At 59.6% G+C, this 19,967-nt stretch overlaps 1 protein-coding gene across 1 annotated transcript; it reads right to left on the bottom strand.

The window, feature by feature from the left end:
- Positions 1 to 10,274: 10,274 nt before the first annotated feature.
- On the bottom strand, positions 10,275 to 19,531 carry EXOC3L4 (exocyst complex component 3 like 4). Its single transcript, XM_063088321.1, has 11 exons — positions 19,135 to 19,531; positions 17,541 to 18,195; positions 15,976 to 16,087; positions 15,650 to 15,772; positions 15,209 to 15,309; positions 14,922 to 15,002; positions 13,379 to 13,493; positions 12,727 to 12,846; positions 12,493 to 12,645; positions 11,726 to 11,847; positions 10,275 to 10,467 (listed from the first exon to the last, which is right to left on the bottom strand). The coding sequence occupies exons 1-11, from the start codon at positions 19,529 to 19,531 to the stop codon at positions 10,275 to 10,277; spliced, it is 2,172 nt and encodes a 723-aa protein (XP_062944391.1).
- Between the last annotated feature and the right edge of the window lie 436 nt (positions 19,532 to 19,967).

Raw genomic sequence — 19,967 nt, 5'->3', positions numbered from 1 at the left:
GCCCACGACTTCTGATTGGCTGCCTGCAAGGGCTCCGCGCTCAGGGCCACTTACCGCGTCACAGAGCCAGCACACACCCAGCTCTGGGGATCGATCGCCCCATCACACCCCCAACCCTCAGCCGCGCCGGGATCGCCCCCTCTGGGCAGAGCACTCCTACCCCAGGTATCGCCGTGGGGCACGGACACGTGGGGGGCTTCCTGGAGGAGGCGCCCGAAGGGACGGGCTGCGGGGCTGCGGGGCTGGTCAGAGTATTGACAGAGCACCGCTGGGCACAGGGCCCCAGCTGGGTGCCTTGCATCAGAACTGCTCAGAAAGCTAAAGTGACTCACCGAGGTCACACGGGCAGTGAATGGCAGTCTGAGACAGCACCCAGTCCTGCAGGACTCCCACTGAGGAACCTGCCTGCTCTGAGACTGGGCAGGGGGAGGGGTGCAAGGACCAGACCCCCGGGGGCTCAGGCTTGATCATCACTGAGCCCAGCCTTGCCCCCCTCAGCATGGTCACAAGCCTTTCCGGCCTCAGTTTCCCCATCTAAACCCTGTTTCTCAGGGTCTGCCTTGGGGAATGTGGGGGCTGGGCAGGAGGGGAGGATGGGTGGGTGGGGTGAAAGGGACCCATGGGCAGCTCACTCCTTCCCTATCGTACATCCTAGGAATTCCTGCCCTCTGGAAAGGATCATGTCATTCAGGAATTTCCCGGCTGGGCAGCAGCTTCCCTTTACTTCTTAATGGAGCCTCTGCTCCTCCCGGCTTTTGTTTGGCCCTTGTTTCCCCTCCCCCTGCCCACCCCCCTCCCTGGGCACAGATCTTTGAGGGCTGGGAGGGGTGGCTGAGTGGGCGGGAGGGGGAGGGGGGTGTTCTGGGGTTATCCCTTGGGACTGAGAACTTCCTCTTCCTCTTCGCAGTGGCGGCCAAGTGCCAGGTTTGGGCTTGGACTGTCATTCATCTTGTCCTCTGGGGGCTTGCAGGGAGCGGGACACAGGATGCTGCCGGGAGGTGGTGTTAAGACAGCAGACACCACCCATTCTCTCCTCGAGGGCCACCTCCCCACCCCCGCATGACATTTTTCAGATGAGCCAACCGAGCCACGGACCCCAGGCTTGGAGGATCATTCCATCTGCTCCGCACTGCACAGATGGGAAACAAAGGCCAGGTCCCACCCACGTTCATCCAGTCGGGGCGATGAGGATGAAAACCAAGGAGTCCTGGCCCACTGCCTGCACCACTGCCCGGCGGCCACGTTGTGCAACTCCACATGGCTCTCCTGCCAGACTCTGCTCCATCCAGCCTCCCCACCTCACCCCAAGCAGATTGGGAAATGTGTAACTCTCTGGGGCAGCGGGGAGGGGAGATGTCAGGCCCACTAGATCCCACCGTCCACTCACAGCCCCGGTTAGCATGGGCTTTGCAGGGCAGGTGCGGGGCCTCCAGCCTCATCCCTAGCTGCCCACAACAGCCCGCCCAGAGGGACTGGGAAAAGCAGATGCCACCTTCCACTTGTCAGGCATGAAGGTCAATGGTCACAGATATGAAGTCCCCCACAAGGAAAACCTTCGGAAAATGGAGCTGCATAGAGGGCCAAAGGATGACAGCCAGTGGGGTCTGCAAGGCAGGTGCTATTCCTACTCTCTGTTGATAGGGAAACAGTCTCCAAGAGGCCGGGCACTTCCAGAGAGAGGCAGAGGCCACCGCAGGAAATGAGCAGCAGATGCTGGCTGCGCATGTTTACCACCAGCTGCTGTCCATGCCCCACCTCCCAGGGGTCAGGCCTGGGGCAGCGCGCTGGCTCCACCTGGCAGGGAGGGCAGCAGGCAGGAGCAGACCGGCAATGACCCCTCAGTGCAGCCCAGAACCCAAGCATGCCAGCACCCAGCCAGGAGCCCTGGTCAGCTCCTTGCATGCAACCTGGAGCCTCAGCGGCCTGGGATACGTGAAACTGCCCCTCCCTTCTCTCTGCTCCAGCAATGACAGCTGACTTTTTGTTTTTGCTAAACTGTGGTAAGATACACATAACAAAATTTACCACTTTAAGTGGACAGTTCAGTGGCATTAAGTGCGTTCATATTCATCTCGTGCAACCATCGCCACTGTCCATCTCCAGAGCTCTTTTCACCCTGCAGAACTGAAACTCTGTACCCATTATATACAACAAGTCCCCATTCCTCCTCTACCCCCATCCCTGGCAACCACCAGTTTCGTTCTGCCTCTGGTTTTGACCACTCATGTAAGTGGAGTGTGTGTCCTTTTGTGACTGCCTTATTTCACTCAATATAATGTCTTCAAGGTTCATACACGCTGTAGAGTGTCTGAATTTTATTCCTTTTTAAGGCTGAATAACATTCCATTGTATGCACACACCACCTTTGTTTATCCATTCATCCCTCGGTGGACACTCGCATTGCTGCTCCTTTTTGGCTACCAAGAGCAGTGCTGCTATAAGCACAGTTTGCAAATATCTGTCAGGGTCCTGCTTTCTTTTGGATAGACAGCTGACTTTCGTCGACCTGCACAGGTGCCAGACTCTATCCTAAGTGTTTTGCGTGCCTTGGATTTCATCAGAAAACCTAATGAAGTGGGTACTGCACAGATGAGGAAACTGAGGCACAGATAGGTGCCAGTCCGTGATGGAGCTGGAAGCCCCTTCAGTGACCACTGTGTATACGGCTTCTCCGCCAGTGTTGCTCAGCATCTGGAATGCAGCCTGATGTATTTAAGTCAGACATCGAGGAAGGACTTCCAGGCCAGAGAGTTTAGATGCAGAAGTGAGAGGTACTGTCTTCCACTCCTTTTTCGTATTTGAAAAAAAAAAAAAATTTCCCAATCATTTTCATTACCTTGTTCAATCAATTAATTAAACTTCCACCCCCATCCCCCTCCCCCATGGGACAGCAGGAGGAGCCGACCCAGCCCCAGCAGCCTCTCCAGCTGGAGAATAATACAGGGCGGTGTGTAATAACCTCTATTCATTCTCAGAGCTGCCTGAGAAGGTAGCTGGAGGGAAGCTTTGTGGAAGGGGAAGTTGAAGGCAGAAGGGATAGCATCCAGAGCAGGGCTCAGCAGGTGCAAGGACTGGGGCAGGGGGCGGGGGGTGCAGAAGCTGTGGGTGGCCGGGCGTGGCTGCAGCAGGAGGCCTGGCCAGAAGGCTTGGCCCATAGCCTCGGTCACAAGGGTGGTGCTGACTGTGGGGTGGGCTCCCCAGGAGGGGAAGACCAGGGCATTCCAGGCTGTCCCCTGCCCTCCCCCACCAGCCTGGGCCCACTTCCCCCTGCAGAATGACTTGCACTTCCCACTGCCCTGAAGTGCCCTAACCCTGGCTCTGAGGACACTGCACCCACCTTGCTCTCCTTCCACTTTGCAGGCCATCATCAGATCTGGAACCCTTCCTACGGCCCCTTGTTTCCTGGGGATGCCCCATTCACTGACTGCACTGGACAGAGCCATTGTATCCCCTGTTGACAGTTGAGGAAACCGAGTCTCAGAGAAATAAGTGGACACAAAAGTTGAGACCTTCAGGCTGGAGTCCGTGCTGCACTTCCCGAGAGGGAAGTGGCTGCTTCGGGTCATTTGCAGCTGCACGAGGCTTTGGCTGGAGGCTGCTTCCCCAGGACCATGGGATGGCCAGAACAGCTGACCAGGAGCCACCCCCTCATAGGGCATCCCCTCCTGCAAAGGAGGGGGGCCCTGAACACACTCACCAGACCTCCGTGGCAAACTGTTTACAGTAGTCCCCTGTAAGAGAAATAAAGTGGAGGTCTTCATAGAGATCTTCACCTATTGCCTGCAGTGACTAATTATTAACAACCTTTTAGGTGACTGGCATACGAGGAGCAGAGTCCTTGGGGCCGGCCCACCCTAGGGGGATGGTAGTAGGTGCCACCAGGAATGTCATGCTTGGCATGAAGGGAAGAACGGCTGGAGTTCTCGAGTTGAGCTGTCTCCAGATAAGCTAAGCACATGTATCAATTATTTTGGTCAACAGGTTATGCTTTTAAGGTGCTTGGCTGGTTCCTGGAGGATAAACTTTCACTCAGTCACACAAGTGCATTTGGAATGTTGCCACTTTTGTTACCACCTGCTTTAAAAATCACCAAAGGTGAAGAACTTTGGAGTCTCACCCGTGGGGTGGACACTACCTGGGATCTTCCCAGTCGGACCCAAACAGCTGCTCCAAGACTCTCCCGCTGACAGATTCATTTGGAGAGTGTTTCCTACCCGGCTTGGTGATGCAGCTTTATACTCTTATCCTTTCATTCTATATGCTTAATTTTGTTGTCTTATTCTGTCATTTGTTAATAAATTTTTCCTTATTCTGATATAACATCAGGAGAGAGTGTCTTATTGCTCGTGGATCGAACTCACTTTGAATTACAATTGCAGCTGCACATAAAGCTTTCATGTGACATCCCCCCTTACCCTAGGTTTCACACGGTCAACTGAAGTCTGGAAAAAAAAAATCTTTTTTTTTCTTTTTGGCAGCTGGCCAATACAGGGATCGAACCCTAGACCCTGAAAATATTAAATAAAAAATTCCAGAAATGAACAAATCATATATTTTAAATCGTGCACCGTTCTGAGTAACGTGATGAAATCTCACACCGTCCGGCTACATCCCACCCCATCTTTCCTGGGATGTGAATCACCCCTTTGTCCAGTGTATCCACACTGTACATGCTACTCACCCAGTTGTCATTTAGTAGCTCTCTTGGTTATCAGACTGAAAAAACACAGTGTACACAGGGTTCACTACTATCCGCGGTTTCAGACATCCACTGGGGGTCTTGGAATATATCCCTCGCAGGTAAGAGAGTGCTCCTGCATTTGTTAATAGTGCCTCCCCTTCCTCCTAGGAGAAAGCCAGGCCAAGGACTCTTTTTTGTGTTTGGCAGGTGGGGACACTCAGGCCTGGGCAGAGATGGCTTCTGCAGGTGCTCAGTGAGCCTCGCCCACCTCCTTCACGGAGATGGGACCACATGGCAGAAAGCAGAGCCACGGGGCAGCAGGACCCCAACCCCAGTAGCCTTCCAAAGAATGCAGTGCAGGAGGGCTTCCTGGAGGAGCTGGCCTTGGTACAATTCATGGGCACTGGGGCTCTCCATACCAGCTTTAAGTGACCACCTTCCTCCCAAAGCTCAACTCTCTCTCCTAAAGAGCCCAGCCTTTCACAAGGGCTCTCCAGTAGTGACACAAGACGCCCACGTTCGGCTCTCATCCCTTTGGGCCTGGTGCCGCCTGGGAGACCCAACAGCACATGGCCCTTCTGAGAACTGGTGTGATTTCCAGAAAAACAACTGCTGAGCCTTGGTTCACTTAGGGTTCCTCCCAGTGACAGAGGCTGGTCACGTGGCAGGCGCTGGGAATCCCAGCACTTCATGGGGCTAGGTGGGGGCGGGGATGGAAGGGAACCTGCCCCAAACCGCCACAGGGCCTGCCACTTCCTGGAGCCTGGGTGCTGGGAGCCCCCTCCTTGCCTGATATCTAGGAGCTCTGAGCTTCCAGACTTTGGGGAAGGCAGGCAGAATGGTGGGGACTTGGGCGTGAGGACCACCTGGGCCTGGGGAGCTCCATCACTCACGTCTGTGTCTTTTGACACATTGCTTCACCCCCTGGGAATGGAGCTGACTCATGCTCAGAGGGTTGGCAGGGATGGCTTAAAGGAGACAGAGCATATAAGTAGCAAAAACTGCTCCGCACAGGGGAACATCACCAAATGCCAGGCCCTCCTTCAGCTGCACATTTGCACTTTCTCCTATAATGCTCCCAATTTTACACACAGGGAGACAGAGCCCAGAGAAATGGAGTAACTCTTCCAAGGTCACACAGCGAGGAAGGCGCAGAGCTGGGATTCCAGCCCAGAGGTGTCTGAATCCAGAGGCTGGTTCTTAACCGCTGTCCAGAATCCACGGGAAGCAGGAACACTGTAAATCACTAAGCAGAGCCCGGCGCGCGGCGGGCACCCCAGGCACAGCAGGACTTCTCATGGCACGTATCTTTCCCAAGATCCTAAGATTCCATTATTTGGGGATTCTATGCAACTATAGCCTCAGGCTCTCCACCATTTGATTTTGTGGGGATCAAGGACTGTCCCATCCCCCAAACCCAACCACCTCCAGCAAAAACAGGTTCTTCACCAATGACCAAAATGTCACTATTCATGTATGTTCCTTGGATACACATCACTTGTTACAAACTCAAGTGTCTTGCAAGGAATCTTGGTTCCTTCTGGAGAATGGAGCAGGGGGTATAGGGATAAGAAGGGGACATTTTACCTTACATCTTTTTTGTACCTTTTTTATTTTGACCCTGTGTGAATGTATTACTATCGAAAACATTACTAAAGTTAAAAATGAAAACATTTAACACATAAATTTTAAAAACTGCTAATAGGTGGGTGGGTGTAGGTGCAGACCGACAGAAGTGCAGGTGTCCCTAGAAGGAGGAAGGGCTTTTGCAATGACTGGTCCAGGCCCCATGGGTCCCAGGAGAGGATGGACCAAGGGGTGGGTGTGACTTGTCCAAGCGTCAGTTCCCGCCAGGTGTTTCACAAGAGCAAGGAACCCAGGTGGCCGGGCTGGGACCCTGGCAGCCCTCACCCACCAGGGTTCCTGGTTCCCAGCACAACCCCCCCTACAAAGCAGGGCCTGAACCCAGCAGGATCTGATCCCTGAGACCTGGGGCTCTGTGGAGTCTCCCCTCCACAGCAGCAGCCTCGTCTTATCACAGTGGCTGGCACAGACCCACTGCCCAGCCTTCCACACAGTCTCCAGGGCTCCCAGCCCCTGTCCCTTGCCCAGGACTGATGATGGAAGAGACCCTGGAAGGCTAGTGGCCCCCTGGCCTGCTGCAGCTCCCAAAGGGGTTTCACTGTGGTAGCAGAGGAAGGGACACTGGGGACAGAGGGTGGCCTTGGTACCCCTGCAGCCTCCTCTCCCCAACTTGGCAGTGGTGAGGGGCTCTTTAGGAGCCACCTCCCAGCCACTGAGGGTGCTGCCTGCCTGTACAGGGGCCTGCTAGGGACTGGGGCCAGGAAGGAAGGGGCTGGGGTCACCAGGTGAGGAAGTAAGAGGGAGAGGCTGTGCAGGCATGGAAGTGACACACTGACCACCGCTTGCAGCATGCCCTCTGTGCCAGGACCTCTGCAGACAGTCTCATTTACCCCTGAGCTCCCTCCCTAGTAGGCACTCCCACCATGTTACAAACAAGGAGACTGTGTCTCAGAGATGAAAGGCACCCCCAGATCACCAGCTAAAGGAGGGCAGAACTGAGACCTGAACACAGTCCTGCAAGGCCTAGCCTTACGGGCTTTTCCAGCATGACACACTTAAGCAGGGGCTGGGCCCAAGCACCAGGGACCAGGAGGGAGGGATAGACACAGAGGGCCACTAGGCTCCAGCCTGAGCTGGGATGGACACTCAAGTCCCCTCCTTCCACCACATACACTATTCTTGCACCAGCAGGTGTACACATGTGCACACGCATGTGCACACACACACACACACACACACACAGAGTTCATCATCTCCACAGACCTGAACCCCCTCCTTGGGCATGTGGGGCCTCTGTACCTTCTCACTGCTCCTCCAGATGGGCCTAAAACTGGATCTCCAGGAAATTCTCAGAGCAGGCCCTGTCTCAAGGACCCCAGGCTCAGGGACAGAGCCAGAGGCAAGCCCTAGCACACGAAAGAGCCCTGAAGAGAGAGAAGTAGTGAGCCCGCAGTGGGGAAGAGGTGGCCCAGCAGAGGATGGCGACAGGAACAGCTGGCAGGGCCTGGGATCCCAGCTAGAGAAGCAAATAGGATGGTCCCAGGCCATCCGGCTCCATGAAAGGGCTGGGGGGCACTGACAGGCACGTCCCATGAACACACACACGCGCGCACACAAGCACACACACACTTCCTTATCAGCCAGAGAGCCTGGCCAAGAAGTCAAGGAGCAGCTCTCTGAGAGTCAGACTCCCTCTTCCCATGCTTGGCCTGGACAACAGGATGGCCAAGGAACACTCTAGGCTCTTTGCAAGGCTTCATGGGACATGGCGGGCAGTGGGGGTGGGACGGGTAAGCACAGCCCCCACTCCCCCTAGAGCAGATGGGCCAGTGGCCAGAGCCCTTGGCCTGAACCAACCGCAGGTCCCCCAGTCTGAGCTTGCCCTCTGTCCCCAGCCTCCCTGACTGCACTCCCACGGGAGCTGCTGTCCGGCCTCCCACTCACCCTGATGTGGCCTTGGGAAGCCAACCCCAGCCTCCAGCTGCTGCTGGGCTCACAGGAACGTGCACACATGGATGCATGCTTACCCTCCTTGCACAGAGGTGCAAGCACACATGTGCACACAGTTCCTGTCAGGAAAACCCTGACTTCCTGTCTCTGGGCCTAAAAACCTCAGGAGGATGGTCCTGGGTCTAAACCTAAATCCCTCCCACTGCAATGCGAAGCTTTCATCAGGCCAAGACAGCTCAGCCAGGGGTGCCTCTTCCCAGCCTCTCCCTGGGGGCCTTCCCCACCCAGTGACTGCAACTCCCACCCAGAACGCTGATGGCCACGGGTTATATGAGGGGTCAAGCGTGGGGTGGGGGGGGGGTCTGGCCTGTCAATCACCTGCTCCTCCCTTGCATCCCTCCCCTAGAAAGAGGTGCCCCTCGGACACACCCCAAGCCCTTGGCTGTGAGGATCCCAGGCCACCCACTCCAGGGCCTGGTGAGAGGCAGTGCCGACCTCCATCCTCTGCTGACCTCAGTTTCCCCATCAGCACAAGGACTGCTTGTCAGCATCAGCACACACACACACCCTGCCCCCACCCCAGCCCTGGAGCCTGGGAACCCCAACCTCTCCACTTCCTCATTCCTGCCCTGCCCAGGGAGAACTGGATATTCCCTGGCCTACAGCCTGCACACCCATTGTGGGGTGCACTGCCTCGGCACCTGCTCCTGGAGGAGATGAACAATCCCCAGGCACCCAACCCACTTGCCCCAGGGCCCCAGCAAGACTCACACCTGACCCTGTGCTCCAGCTCTGGTGTCAGGAGTGGGGCAGATCAGCCCAGGCACTGCCCCCTGATGGTCCACAGTGCAGAGAGGTGGACCCAGACCTGGGAGAGAACTGTCCCCCATTTCCCTGGCACCACAGCCCTTCAGGACCCTTGCCCTGTCCTCAGGAGACATAACCTCATCGGGTTCTTAGAACCCTGGCCCACCTGCAATTACCTATCCCCCACTCGCACCAAGGTCAGGGTCAGGGTCAGGCCCAGAGAGATAGTGGAGGCCCGATGCGAAGGGGTAGGATGGGGGTGGGGTGGGGCTCCTATCTGCAAATCCCAGCTCAGCTTTCAGCCTCCCTGGGAAGCCAATGCAAATGGGTTTCCCAGCAGCCTCGCATTCAGGCTGCAGCCAAATTTCAGCACCAGATCTCTGTTAGAGTAGAAGGGGATGCAGGTGCACACTGGAGCAGTCTCCTTGCAGCCTGCCTCCGTCACTGAGATCTGCAGGGTCACCCCCTCCCCTATATGCACCCTCCATGGATGATCTTCCTCCTACAGTAACCCAATAACTTTCACTGCTGGGAAGTCCCTCCCATCTAACCCAAATACTCCAAACCGCAGAACAAGCTTTGGTCTCCTCTTGTCCCCCCAGGACCCAGGCCAGCCTAGGAGGGGACAGAGCATCGTTCACCCCTGCTGGGCAAGGCCAACTTGGCACATGAGGCCAGTGGATGCAGGGTCCCATGGTCATGGCCTGTTTTGCTCTGCAGCCACGGGCGTGGGCCTTCCCAGCTCTGGACTGCCTCAGTCTTCCCATCAGTACAATGGGCAGGAAAGGGCCATCCACCAAATGGAGTCACCAGGGAGCCTTCCAGCCCAGCCCTTGGCTTGATGGGGCCCAGGCCTCCCCTCCCAGCCAGCTTGTCCCTGCCCCTCCTTAGGGAGGCACCGTTTTAATTCACATTTATTTTTAAAATAAATACTCTGTTCACGTTCAGACTGGGGGTGGTGCTGGACAGTGAGGCAGGGAGGCCCTCCCTGGTAGGCAGTACTGAAAGGAGCCACTGCTGTCCCCAACACTCCCCCACAGATGCCTAAGGGCCTACTCATCTCTTCCTCCGGCCAACCAGCCCTGTGTGACTGAAGATAAAAATCCCATAACTCTGGGCTTCAGAGTTGGGGGTGGGGCCGCGAGTGACTTCCTGGGCTCCCAGCCCTGGCTGAGTGCCTGGGGGAGGGTGGCTGACCCTCCACCTACCACAGCTCCACACCTGAGCATGGCCCCTCTCAGGCCAGGCAGCACTAGATGCAGGTAATTAGCACATCCACAGAGGTGGGCACCTCGATCTCCTCAAAGAGCACGCGGTCCCTGGCAGCTCCTGAGCCCGCTGCCTCGGCCACAGCTCTCAGCAGGTCCTGGGCGTGCTGCAAGAGGCTCTGGTTCCGCCGGCGACCCAGCCTGCGCAGTGCCAGGATGGCCAGAATGTGGTCCCGCCTGCAGAAACACGCGGGCCCTCACTGCAGCCCAGCCCCTCCCTGACACCCCCAGCCCTGGGCATGAGGGGAACCCCCAAGCTTGGGAGGAAGTGGGTGGCCGGGGCCCAGGGAAGGCACCCAGCATTCCCAGAGCTGGTCAGAGAGGCTGAGACTATCTGAGTCCAGGTGGAGCAAGGGTGCTCCTGGAGGAGGCCACAAAGTGGACCTGGGGGTGCATGGTAGCTGGGCCTTGAAGGGCATGGAGCCCCAGGCACAGGGGGAGGGAGGGGCGGCCCGACAGGGGAAAGGGCCTATGCAGAGGCATGCAGCGAGTCACAGGAGGACAGGTTCAAGAAACGGTGGCCAAGAGTGGGGGAAGGGGGCAATGTAGCCACAGGAGGGAGGTGGGGGCGGCACCCAGGCCAGGGGGCGTCTGGAGCCTGGGGAAGGTGTCCGCGCCCCCTCCTGCCAGCAGCGAGCACCGTGCAGGAGCCACACCAGGCAGCAGGAGAGGGGCAGCGTGAAGTCCAAAGGCCAGTGCCTAGGGGTGTCGCCAGTTGCCCCCTCCCATCCCATGGACCGCTGGGGCTTAAAGTGCTGCCCCGAGGAGTCAGGGAGGGCAGGCCAGGAGGGGAACCCCAGGGCATCGCGAGGGGGCGGTCACTCTGAACCAAAGCCTGGGAGACCACCTGGCTGGGGGACAGGGAATTCTCCCCCTGGGTGGCCGGGGCCGGGGAAGGGGTTGGGCCAGGGGCTTTCTGTGCCCTCCCCATCCCGGAATCTCCAAGGCCTCGGAAAGGTTTGAGCTGGGATTTCCGAGGGCTTCGATGACTCACCACCGTCCCCCCTACACACCCCAGGATCAAAGCCTCTTTCCCCCACCGATCCGAATCTCACGACTTCCAGCCAGGGCTTTCTAGGGGGCAGGGGTCATCTCCCCCCTCGGATTCCAGGGGCAGAGGCGGGCCTCCCCGTGGGGCTGATCGGGGGACTGCCGGGAACAGATTGCGCAAGACAGGCAGCCCGGCCCCTCCGCCCCACACCGCGGGAGGGAGGGCAGAGCCCCCGGCCAGCACCCGGTCCCCACCACACGCACCAGTGCGGGGCTGGCCTCGGCCCCCACCCCAGCCGCCGCCCCCACGGCAGCAGCTGCTCTTTCCCCCCCTCCTCCATACTCGCCCACCGCGGCCATGGGGGCGCTTCAGAGGGTGTGAATGCCAGCCTGCGTGGCCCTGCAGCTCTCCCTTGGAACCTGGGGGAGCAGGTGGAGTACGAACCTGATGTCGGGGTAGCTTCCGATGAGTTTCTCCAGATGTCGCCGGATGTCCTCTTTGTAAGTCTCGCCCAGGATCTCGGCTACGCAAGGGATGGCTAGGTCCAGCCATGTGGCCTCAGAGCCCTGCGAGACAGAGAGGCGAGCGGGGCAGGCCCCCTCTCCCAGGAGCCCCCCTACCCCCTTGCCTGCAACGCCTCCATGAGTGCACCGTTCAGTCCTCCTGCAGCCACCCCGCCTCCCCCACAGCAGAACGGAACGTGTCACGGACCTAGGCACCGAGGGCTCATCTGCAACACAGTATTCAAGTCCCCTCCCCATGACCCAGCACAGAGCTGTCTTCCTGTCTCTGCTTAGATGGGAAACAGAGGCCCAGCCAGATGGGAAACAGATGGAATCATGCCGCGAGTGGAGGACCAGTGGACCAGGAAGGGGTGTGTGCAGGGGTCATGGTGCCTCAGGTGGAAGGATGTGGGGTCCAGGCAGAGGCTGCTCACAAGCCCTGCCCATCAGGTGGTGCTGCAACCCTCACCCCTTCCTGGCACACCCAGCAATATGCATGCAAATATATGCAAGACCCTCCCCCCCTGCACCTGGTCCGGCCCCAACTGGGCCAGAATGCCCCTCTCCCTCTGGATGGGGAGTGAGAGAACTGCTCCCGCCAAAGGGCCACATGCACTAGGGCCCGAGTGACTGCCTTCCCCATCGCAGTGAGAACGGGGGCGCTCTGTGTGGAGGTGAGCCCGCGGGGCAGTTGGACGCTGCTCCTACCAAGCTCTGGAAGGTGTCACCAATGGCCTGGGCATCGAGGCTCATCTTCTGGGCACCACTCACACGCTCGTCACCCCGGAGCCGCTCACGTGGCCTGAGCACCTGTGCTAGGTACTCACGGACCACAAAACGGTGCACCTCCTGCAGAGTCTCCTAGGCAGGCCAGCATCGGGGTCAGGGTCAATGACCCCAGCCCTGGACACCCCCCTGCTAGAGCCCTCCCCCTCACGGTACCTGTGCCCTTGACCGGGCCACGTGCTTGAGATGGTGGGCAAAGACTACCACTTTGTCCATGAGAGGGTGCAGTGTGTCCTGTGTCAGCCAGCCCTTTGTGCACAGGGCCTTGAAGAGCGGCTGGGGAAAGAGGGGAGTGGGAGTCTTCAAACTGAATTCTCCTGGCCCACCAAACCCTCCCCTCCAAGCCCAGAGCACCACTCCTGAGTTCCTTTTCTACTGGGTTCCTCAGTGCCATCCCCTCTCCTAGCCACAAATTATGTCACTAGGCCTTTCCCAGAATGCCTCTTCCAGGTCCAAGCTCCAGAGGGCAGGATTTGAGTTTGGGTATCTAGACAGGTCCTGCTTAGGGTGTGCCCTGGGGAATCCTTGAGGGGTTGGGTATGGGGTCCAGGCCTGGTTCCTTGGACCCACCATCCCAGGCTTAGGTGTTGACTGCTAAGAGGTGGAGACTGAAGTGAGAAGGTAGCCATTTCCCAACCATCCCCGCTTATCTGGGAAATCATCTGGGTCCCCTGCTCACCTCCCAACACACACACTCCAAAAATTCCCCTAGGGTAAACAAACACTGTAAATGAGCACCCAGGCTCCAGGGAATAGGGGACACCTGCTGGGCATGGAAAATAGGGAGAGAAGGGCCTGTCCCATTCACCTGCACGTCACGCTGCAAACCCTCAAGTAGGTGCTTCTGAAAACTGCAGGTTGCAGCCACCAGGGGCTTCTCCAGCTCCTCTAGGGCTCCCGGAAACCTGGCCATAAGACTGGTCCTGGAGAGGAGCCAGGGCAGGTGATGAGGTGGGCAAGGGGGAGTAGGCTGGGGAACAAGGACTGACACACAGCCATGCAGGCTGGTGGCCACAGCAGTTCCATTCATTTAGACTATAATGTGAAGGGCAGCCCCCAGGGCTGCACAGTATAGTAGCCCTGGGAGCAGAGTCAAGTGATGGAACAGCACCAAAGACCTAGGAGTCAATCACAGAGGTGTAGGTCAGTGGGGTGATGGTGGCCCAGCTCCATGGCAGAGTTCCCCTCTGGCAGCTCTAGGACAAAGCCTTCATCTCTCTTGGTGATGAGAAAGTGCAGCACGGCCATGCCTGGCATAGACCCTCCATTGGGCTTCATAACTGTCCCCTAAAGGTGACAGTGTCCCTGTTTCACTGTTAAGAAAACTGAGAGCCAGGCCATATCCAGTCCCCACAGCCCAGGGACACAAAAGGGCAGGCTTAAGTTCCGTCAGAGGTTGGACCTGCAGCTGCCTATCAAGGGGCAGGGAATGCTCCCTGGGGCTGAACCCCCAGGGTCCTCAGGGCCAAAGACCAGCCCGGCCCAGATTAGAGACAAGAGAGTGTTGGAGAAACAGTGCCTCGACACGGTCATGCTTTGGACTCAGGCAGGTCTGGTTCAAGTCCCAGCTCCACCACTGACTAGCTGTGTGACGTGGACAAGTGGCATTTCCTTTCTGGGCCTCCACTTGCCCACCCACATGGGTATGATGCACGTGGGATGAAGTGTATCAAGCGGGTGAAGCGCTAACGAAGTGCCTGGCACATCACAGGTTCTCACAGAGCCAATACGGACTGAGTCCTCTACAGCACTGTATTCCTGCACAGCCTTAGGGATCAGGTGCTCTGATCCCATTTGACAGATGAGGAAAGAGGCACAGAAGTAACTTGTTCCAGGGCACACAGCTAGCAAGTGGCAGAGCTGGGATGTGAACCCAGACAGTGTAGCCCAGTCTGTGCCCTCAGTGTCCGGCTGCCTTCAGCAGCTGGTGCCTCTGCAGTGGGGGGACTGAGGCTTGGCCTTAAGTTGAGGGCACAGAGGCTGGCAGCCACTGCCAACTCACAGAAAGGGCCTCTGCCTTCTGGGGACAGAGAGACCCAGACCGCACCCCCAGCAAAGCCCAGGGTGGGGTGTCAGGGAGGGCTTTCTGGAGAAGGGGTGTTCCAAAAAACGAAGTCTGGCTGGGATGGAGAGAGGAAAGAAAAAGAAACGGAGCAGCCTCTGCTCACCCTCAAAACCCTTCCCTCATCCCTCCAGGCCCTCAGCTCCGCTGTGCCGAGGAAGGACCACCCCGGGAAGTCCACACTCCGGGAGGGACCAGCCCCTTGACACCCGGGTCCTGGCCACAAGTGCGCGTCTCGGTCCGGGATCCCGGGGCTCGCGCGCCCCCTGCCGGCCGCGCCGGGACCTACCTCAGCTCCTCGCAGGCGTTAATGTAGGCGCCCAAGTGCGGCGCGCTCACGGCCTCCGACTCCAGAAAAGCCTTTTCAAACCTGGGGCGGGGTACACAGAAGCCTCGGGGACCCTTCCCGGCAGCGCTGTGGCGCCGGTCCGCCCTCCCCTCGGGTCCCCACCCAGACGCCGGCCGTGTGATGAGGCCCCTTGCTCCCACCTGCAGAGCAGGGGTCTCACGCTCTGAGCGAACGGGGGTGGCCACGGCCACTCCACCTACCCACCCCGGCTGAGGCTGCGCCCGCACCTGGGCACGAAAAGGCCGAGCGCCCGCGCGCAGATCCGCAGGGTGGTGGCCTCCAGCTCCGCGGAGATAGCGCCGGCCGCCTTCACGTGCTCGGCCACGAGCTGCGAGCCATGCCACAAGCTGAGCGCGCGTCCCAGCCCCAGCCCCGACGCCCAGCGACGTCTCCAGCCCACCCAGCTCGGCCTCACAGTCTAGCGCCAGCTTTCAGCCCCCAAACCCACGGGTCAACTCCCGCGCAGCACCGCTCCACCAGCCAAGCCGGAGCTGGGCCCCGGCCTCTACCCTCGCCCTGCGCCCCGGGGGTCCCCGATCTCGCCCTACGTGGGGCCTCAGGCCCCTAATGGGGAGGGATGACGAGGACTGGATGTGATGGCTCTGGGTGTCCCACCGCCTGCCTGTGCCTGAACACACGCCCCTCCTCAGCCCCCTCCCCCGCCGCACCATGTGGGTGTCAATGGACAGCGGCGCGTGGTAGAGGCCCTGCAGGACATCGGGGGCCTCGGCGGCCGCCCAGCGACTCCGCTCCATCTGCAGGATGCGATCGAAGCAGCTCGTGATCTTGGTCTGTGCGGGGGTGGGGGAGGGGGGCCGCAGTGAGACCGTCCCAGGTAGGAGGTCTGGGCGCCCCCTGCCTCCTGAACTGCGGGCTGCCGGCTCACAAACCTGCGCCCGAGGCCACGGGGTGCGCCACAGCCCGCGCCACAGCCCGCACGGCCACCGCGATTCTGGACCCCGCCCTTTCCATCTCGGCCCCGCCCTGGACTTACCTCGAGGAAGCTGGTGTAGTCGCTCTCCAGTCGGGCCCATACATCGGGTGCCAGGAGCGGGGGCAGCGGCTCCGTGGGCAGCGCCAGGTCCAGGGCGCCCAGGAAGCCAGGACTAGAAGGCAGGGCGGTAGGCTGAGAGCCTGGGCAAGGGTCTTTTTTTTTTTTCTTCTTTTAAAGATGAGCGGTCAGGGGATCTTAACCCTTGACTTGGTGGTGTCAGCACCACGCTCTCCCAAGTGAGCAACCGGCCATCCCTGTATGGGATCCGAACCCGTGGCCTTGGTGTTGTCAGCACCACGCTCTCCCAAGTGAGCAACCGGCCATCCCTATATAGGATCCGAACCCGTGGCCTTGGTGTTGTCAGCACCGCACTCTCCCGAGTGAGCCACGGGCCGGCCCCTCTGGGCAGGGTTCTGATGCAGCAGCGGCTGCCTCCTCCCCTTTCACTCCCCACCTCCGGCCAGGCTCAAAGTCAAAAGCCATCACCGCATGGCCCTGAACCTGAGCTGCTGTTCACACGCCCCAACCTCCCTGCCCTCCACGTTTCTGTGCCACCACCCGCCTCCCCAGAAGCTTCTTTTTTTTTTTTTTTTTTTAAGATGACCGGTAAGGGGATCCGAACCCGTGGCCTTGGTAGTGTCAGCACCACACTCTCCCAAGTGAGCTAACCAGCCATCCCTATACAGGGATTTGAACCCTTGACTTGGTGTTATCAGCACCACACTCTCCCGAGTGAGCCACGGGCTGGCCCTTCCAGAAGCTTCTTTCTGACTGCTAGGTTTCCTGGCTCTCTAGCACTAGCTCTGTGTGCTCAAAGCGCCTAAGGAGGGCTGTCCACATGCACCTTGGCCAGGCTGCTTCGGTGGTGATCTCTACCCTTGTGGTCAGGGTATACCCAAGACTGGGTTCTAAGCACCCCCCACCCGTCCCCAAAGCACCACACAGCTCAGGGACCAGCCACCATCCAACCCACACCAAGGAACGCCCAGAGAGGGGCGGGTACCAGCTTGAGGCCACACGGCAATTTAAGGAGCCCAGAACTTTAGGCAACCTCCTCCTGCAGGCATTCCTGCCTATGGGGCTGGGGACCGCCTGGCCGGGACATAAACAGTCCCCCATCACACAGCACAGAGTTGGAGGTGGAAACTGCCAGCCGGCTGTACCCTGCACCTAGATGCCCGACCAAAGGGAACGTGGGGGTGAACCCTCGCCAAGATCTGTGAGCCTGCGGTTGTGTCCTGCCTGGCACCTCGCGCTCTAACTGGGCTCGGTGCTGCGGCGGGAACCTCGCCGCGGAGCCTTTGCAGATTGGGAACCTGCACATGGGTGGCCACTTCGGAAAATCTGGCACAGGAGCGCACCATTGCCTAACACAGAGACGAAAGAATGTCAAAGTGCCCCGTGCTCTCGGGCACCCAATCACCAGCCCTCTCCAAGGGAGGCCATGAAGAGGAAAGGTGCTCTGGGCTCTTCAGAGCGGGTTCCCGAAGGCCTCCAGGGTGGGTAGCACCAGGTGGGCGGTGGCAGCCCCTCCCCGCCCCGAGGCGCCCAGTCCGAGGCCTCACCTGCCGTAGACATTGGCGGCCCAGTCCAGCAGGAGATAGAGCTGCTCGCAGCCGCGGGCGCCGAGCGCCAGCTCCTGGAGGCGCTGGGCCACCGCGCCGTGGAAGGCGCGCAGGTAGACCTCCCACGCCGGGAAGCCGGCGGCCGCGTAAGCCGGCTGCACCTCCAGCCGCACCTTCTGCAGGTCGCGGCGAACCAAGCCACCGAGCTCGGCAAGAAGCTGCGCCAGGCCCGACGCGCCCTCGGCCGCCCCCGAGGTCTCCCCCGCGCCCACCCGCTGCACGCGCTCCTGCACGCTGCGGCGCACCGCGTCCTCCCAGTGCCGGAGCCAGCGGCGGGGCGTGCGCAGGAAGTCGCCGTCGGCAGGGGGCGCCGGGTGGGCCTCCTCTTCGGCGCGTACCACTTGGGCCAGCTCGGCCAGCACCGCCGCGTGCACGCCTTCAGACCCCAGCGTCTCGCGCACGATGGCTCCCATCTCGGCTGCCAGCCCGTCGTAATGTAGACACAAGTCCATGGCGCGCCGCGCAAAGGCCGTGGGGTCCTGCTCAAAGGTGCCCGAGGCTTTGGAAGCCACCAGCTGCGTCTCCAGGTGCCGCAGCTGTTCGAAGGCAGCCAGTAGTTGCCGTTCAGTGATGAGGTCGGCCACGGATTTGCCTTCTGCAAGGACAGGCAAGAAGGGGCAGTGAGAGGGACCGCCCCAGAACCCTGGTCCCCGCTAAGGCCTGTAGGCCCGGTCCCATCCACCCAAGGCTGGACTGCCTAGCTCCTGCGCCCCATAGCCCACCTAAAGATCTACTCAAGGAACAACAGCCCCCAACAGCCAGGAGCCCTCCCTCGGAATCACCTTTGAAGAGGCAAAACCCGGGGCCCCAGGCCGAGCTGAAAAGAGCAATTTGGATCACTCCTTCCTTCCCCACTCCCAGACCCTACCTTTCTCCTTGTTCCCTCCCCCACCCCAAACTCTGCTGTGCTGGACCTGGTAACCTCGTGGGCAGCCCTAATTGCAGGTCTAATGGGGTCAGAGCTCAGGCTGCGTGTGTCCTGCTATGCCCAGGCTTCTGCCCCAGTGTCCAGCTTCAACATTTCTTCCTGCTCCCTGCTCTCTGCCAGCTCCCACCCCCCAGGAGCCCTCCACCTCTACCTACACCCCCTTCGGAGCCCAACTTCAGTGCCTCCTACTCTGGGCAGCCCCCCAACCTCCCCTCCGGACAACCATGGCCCCCTTGCACTCTCCGCAACCCTGTGATCAGAGAGGCCCAGTGCTTTGAGCATAGCCTTAGTTGGCCAGGAGTGGGCTGTGAAAGGCCAGGGAGAAGCTAGAGTTCTAGAGTCATGCAGGTCTGGGTTCGAATCCCATGTCTCCACTTCCCAGCTGTGAGGCTTGAGGCTAGTCACTTAACCTCTCTGAGCCTCCCTGTTCTGATCTGTGCAGTGGAGCTCCCCTTGCTGAGAGCCTGGAAGAATTTCAAGAGCAGTTGTGCAGGGGGCAGGGTTTGGGGGAGTGGGGGAGGACAGCCTGGTGGGGAGCCTTGGCTCAGCTGCTTCACCCCTGCCTCAGTTTCCTCTCATGCTTAGTGTTCTTTGTAAGGCCCTCACCTGCCTCGGGTTCCAGTTTCTCAGGCCGCAGCCCAGTGGATGCCTGCCCACTGACACCATCCATGACCCTCGAGGACATCTCTGGCCCAGCAGTGACGTGGGACTGGCTGGCAGCTGGGCCCTCCTCCAGGGCACGCCGGAAGGACCGGAACAGGGAGCGGGAGCTTTGCCTGAGCAGGCCTGGGTCCAACCTGGAGGTCGAGGCTCGCTGGCTTGCCCGGCAGAAGGCCCGCCTCAAGGTGCCCAGGCCCGGCTTTGTGGCCTCCTCACGGTGGGCGCTGGGCTCTACCCTGCTGCTCTTCCGCTGGGTGCCCTGGGCTGGGGTCTGTGGCTCCTCAGGCTCCTTGGGGCTTCGCAGCTCTGGCCCACTCTGGGTCACTGTCCGCGGTGATGGCATCTTGGCAGCAGGAGAGCTGGGAGTGAGAAAGCTCGGGAGGTCTGGAGGGTGTCTGGCCACAGGGAGCAGACTGTGGGGTCTCGCCAGGCCCAGGGGCTTGGTCAGGGAAGACTTCCCAGAGGAGGCAGCCCTCGGGCTGTCAGAAAGGAAGTGTCACCAGGCAGCTGTCTTGGCCAGAGCCTTCTATGTGCCAGGCTGCAGCTGGATGCTGAGATGTAGTCAGCTACTTCCACCAGGAAGCCTTCCCTGAGCCCGCCCCAAAAACGGCCTCCCCAGGTGCTTACCCCTCACTCAGCCTGCCAGGCCAGAATTGGAGGGGAGGGGAGCCCACGACACCCGCAGGCAGGGCCCCACAGCCACATCCAGGACTTCCCTGGCTTCAGTTCCTAAGGCCTAAAATCCACCCCCTTCCATCCTCTGCCCCCACCAGCCCCTT

Source organism: Cynocephalus volans, chromosome 3, assembly GCF_027409185.1.
Source record: "Cynocephalus volans isolate mCynVol1 chromosome 3, mCynVol1.pri, whole genome shotgun sequence".
Taxonomy (NCBI): Eukaryota; Metazoa; Chordata; class Mammalia; order Dermoptera; family Cynocephalidae; genus Cynocephalus; species Cynocephalus volans.
The sequence above is the reverse complement of the archived record's forward strand: the minus strand, read 5'-3'. Positions and strand labels throughout refer to the sequence as shown.

Coding starts and splice junctions, on each gene's coding strand:
- EXOC3L4 (XM_063088321.1), bottom strand. CDS start 19,531: ATGCCATCACCGCGGACAGTGACCCAGAGTGGGCCAGAGCTGCGAAGC. Junction 13,494..14,921: donor AACGCCTGCGAGGAGCTGAG/GTAGGTCCCGGC, acceptor GCTCCTCTCCAG/GACCAGTCTTATGGCCAGGT. Junction 11,848..12,492: donor GTGACACCTTCCAGAGCTTG/GTAGGAGCAGCG, acceptor TCTGTCTCGCAG/GGCTCTGAGGCCACATGGCT.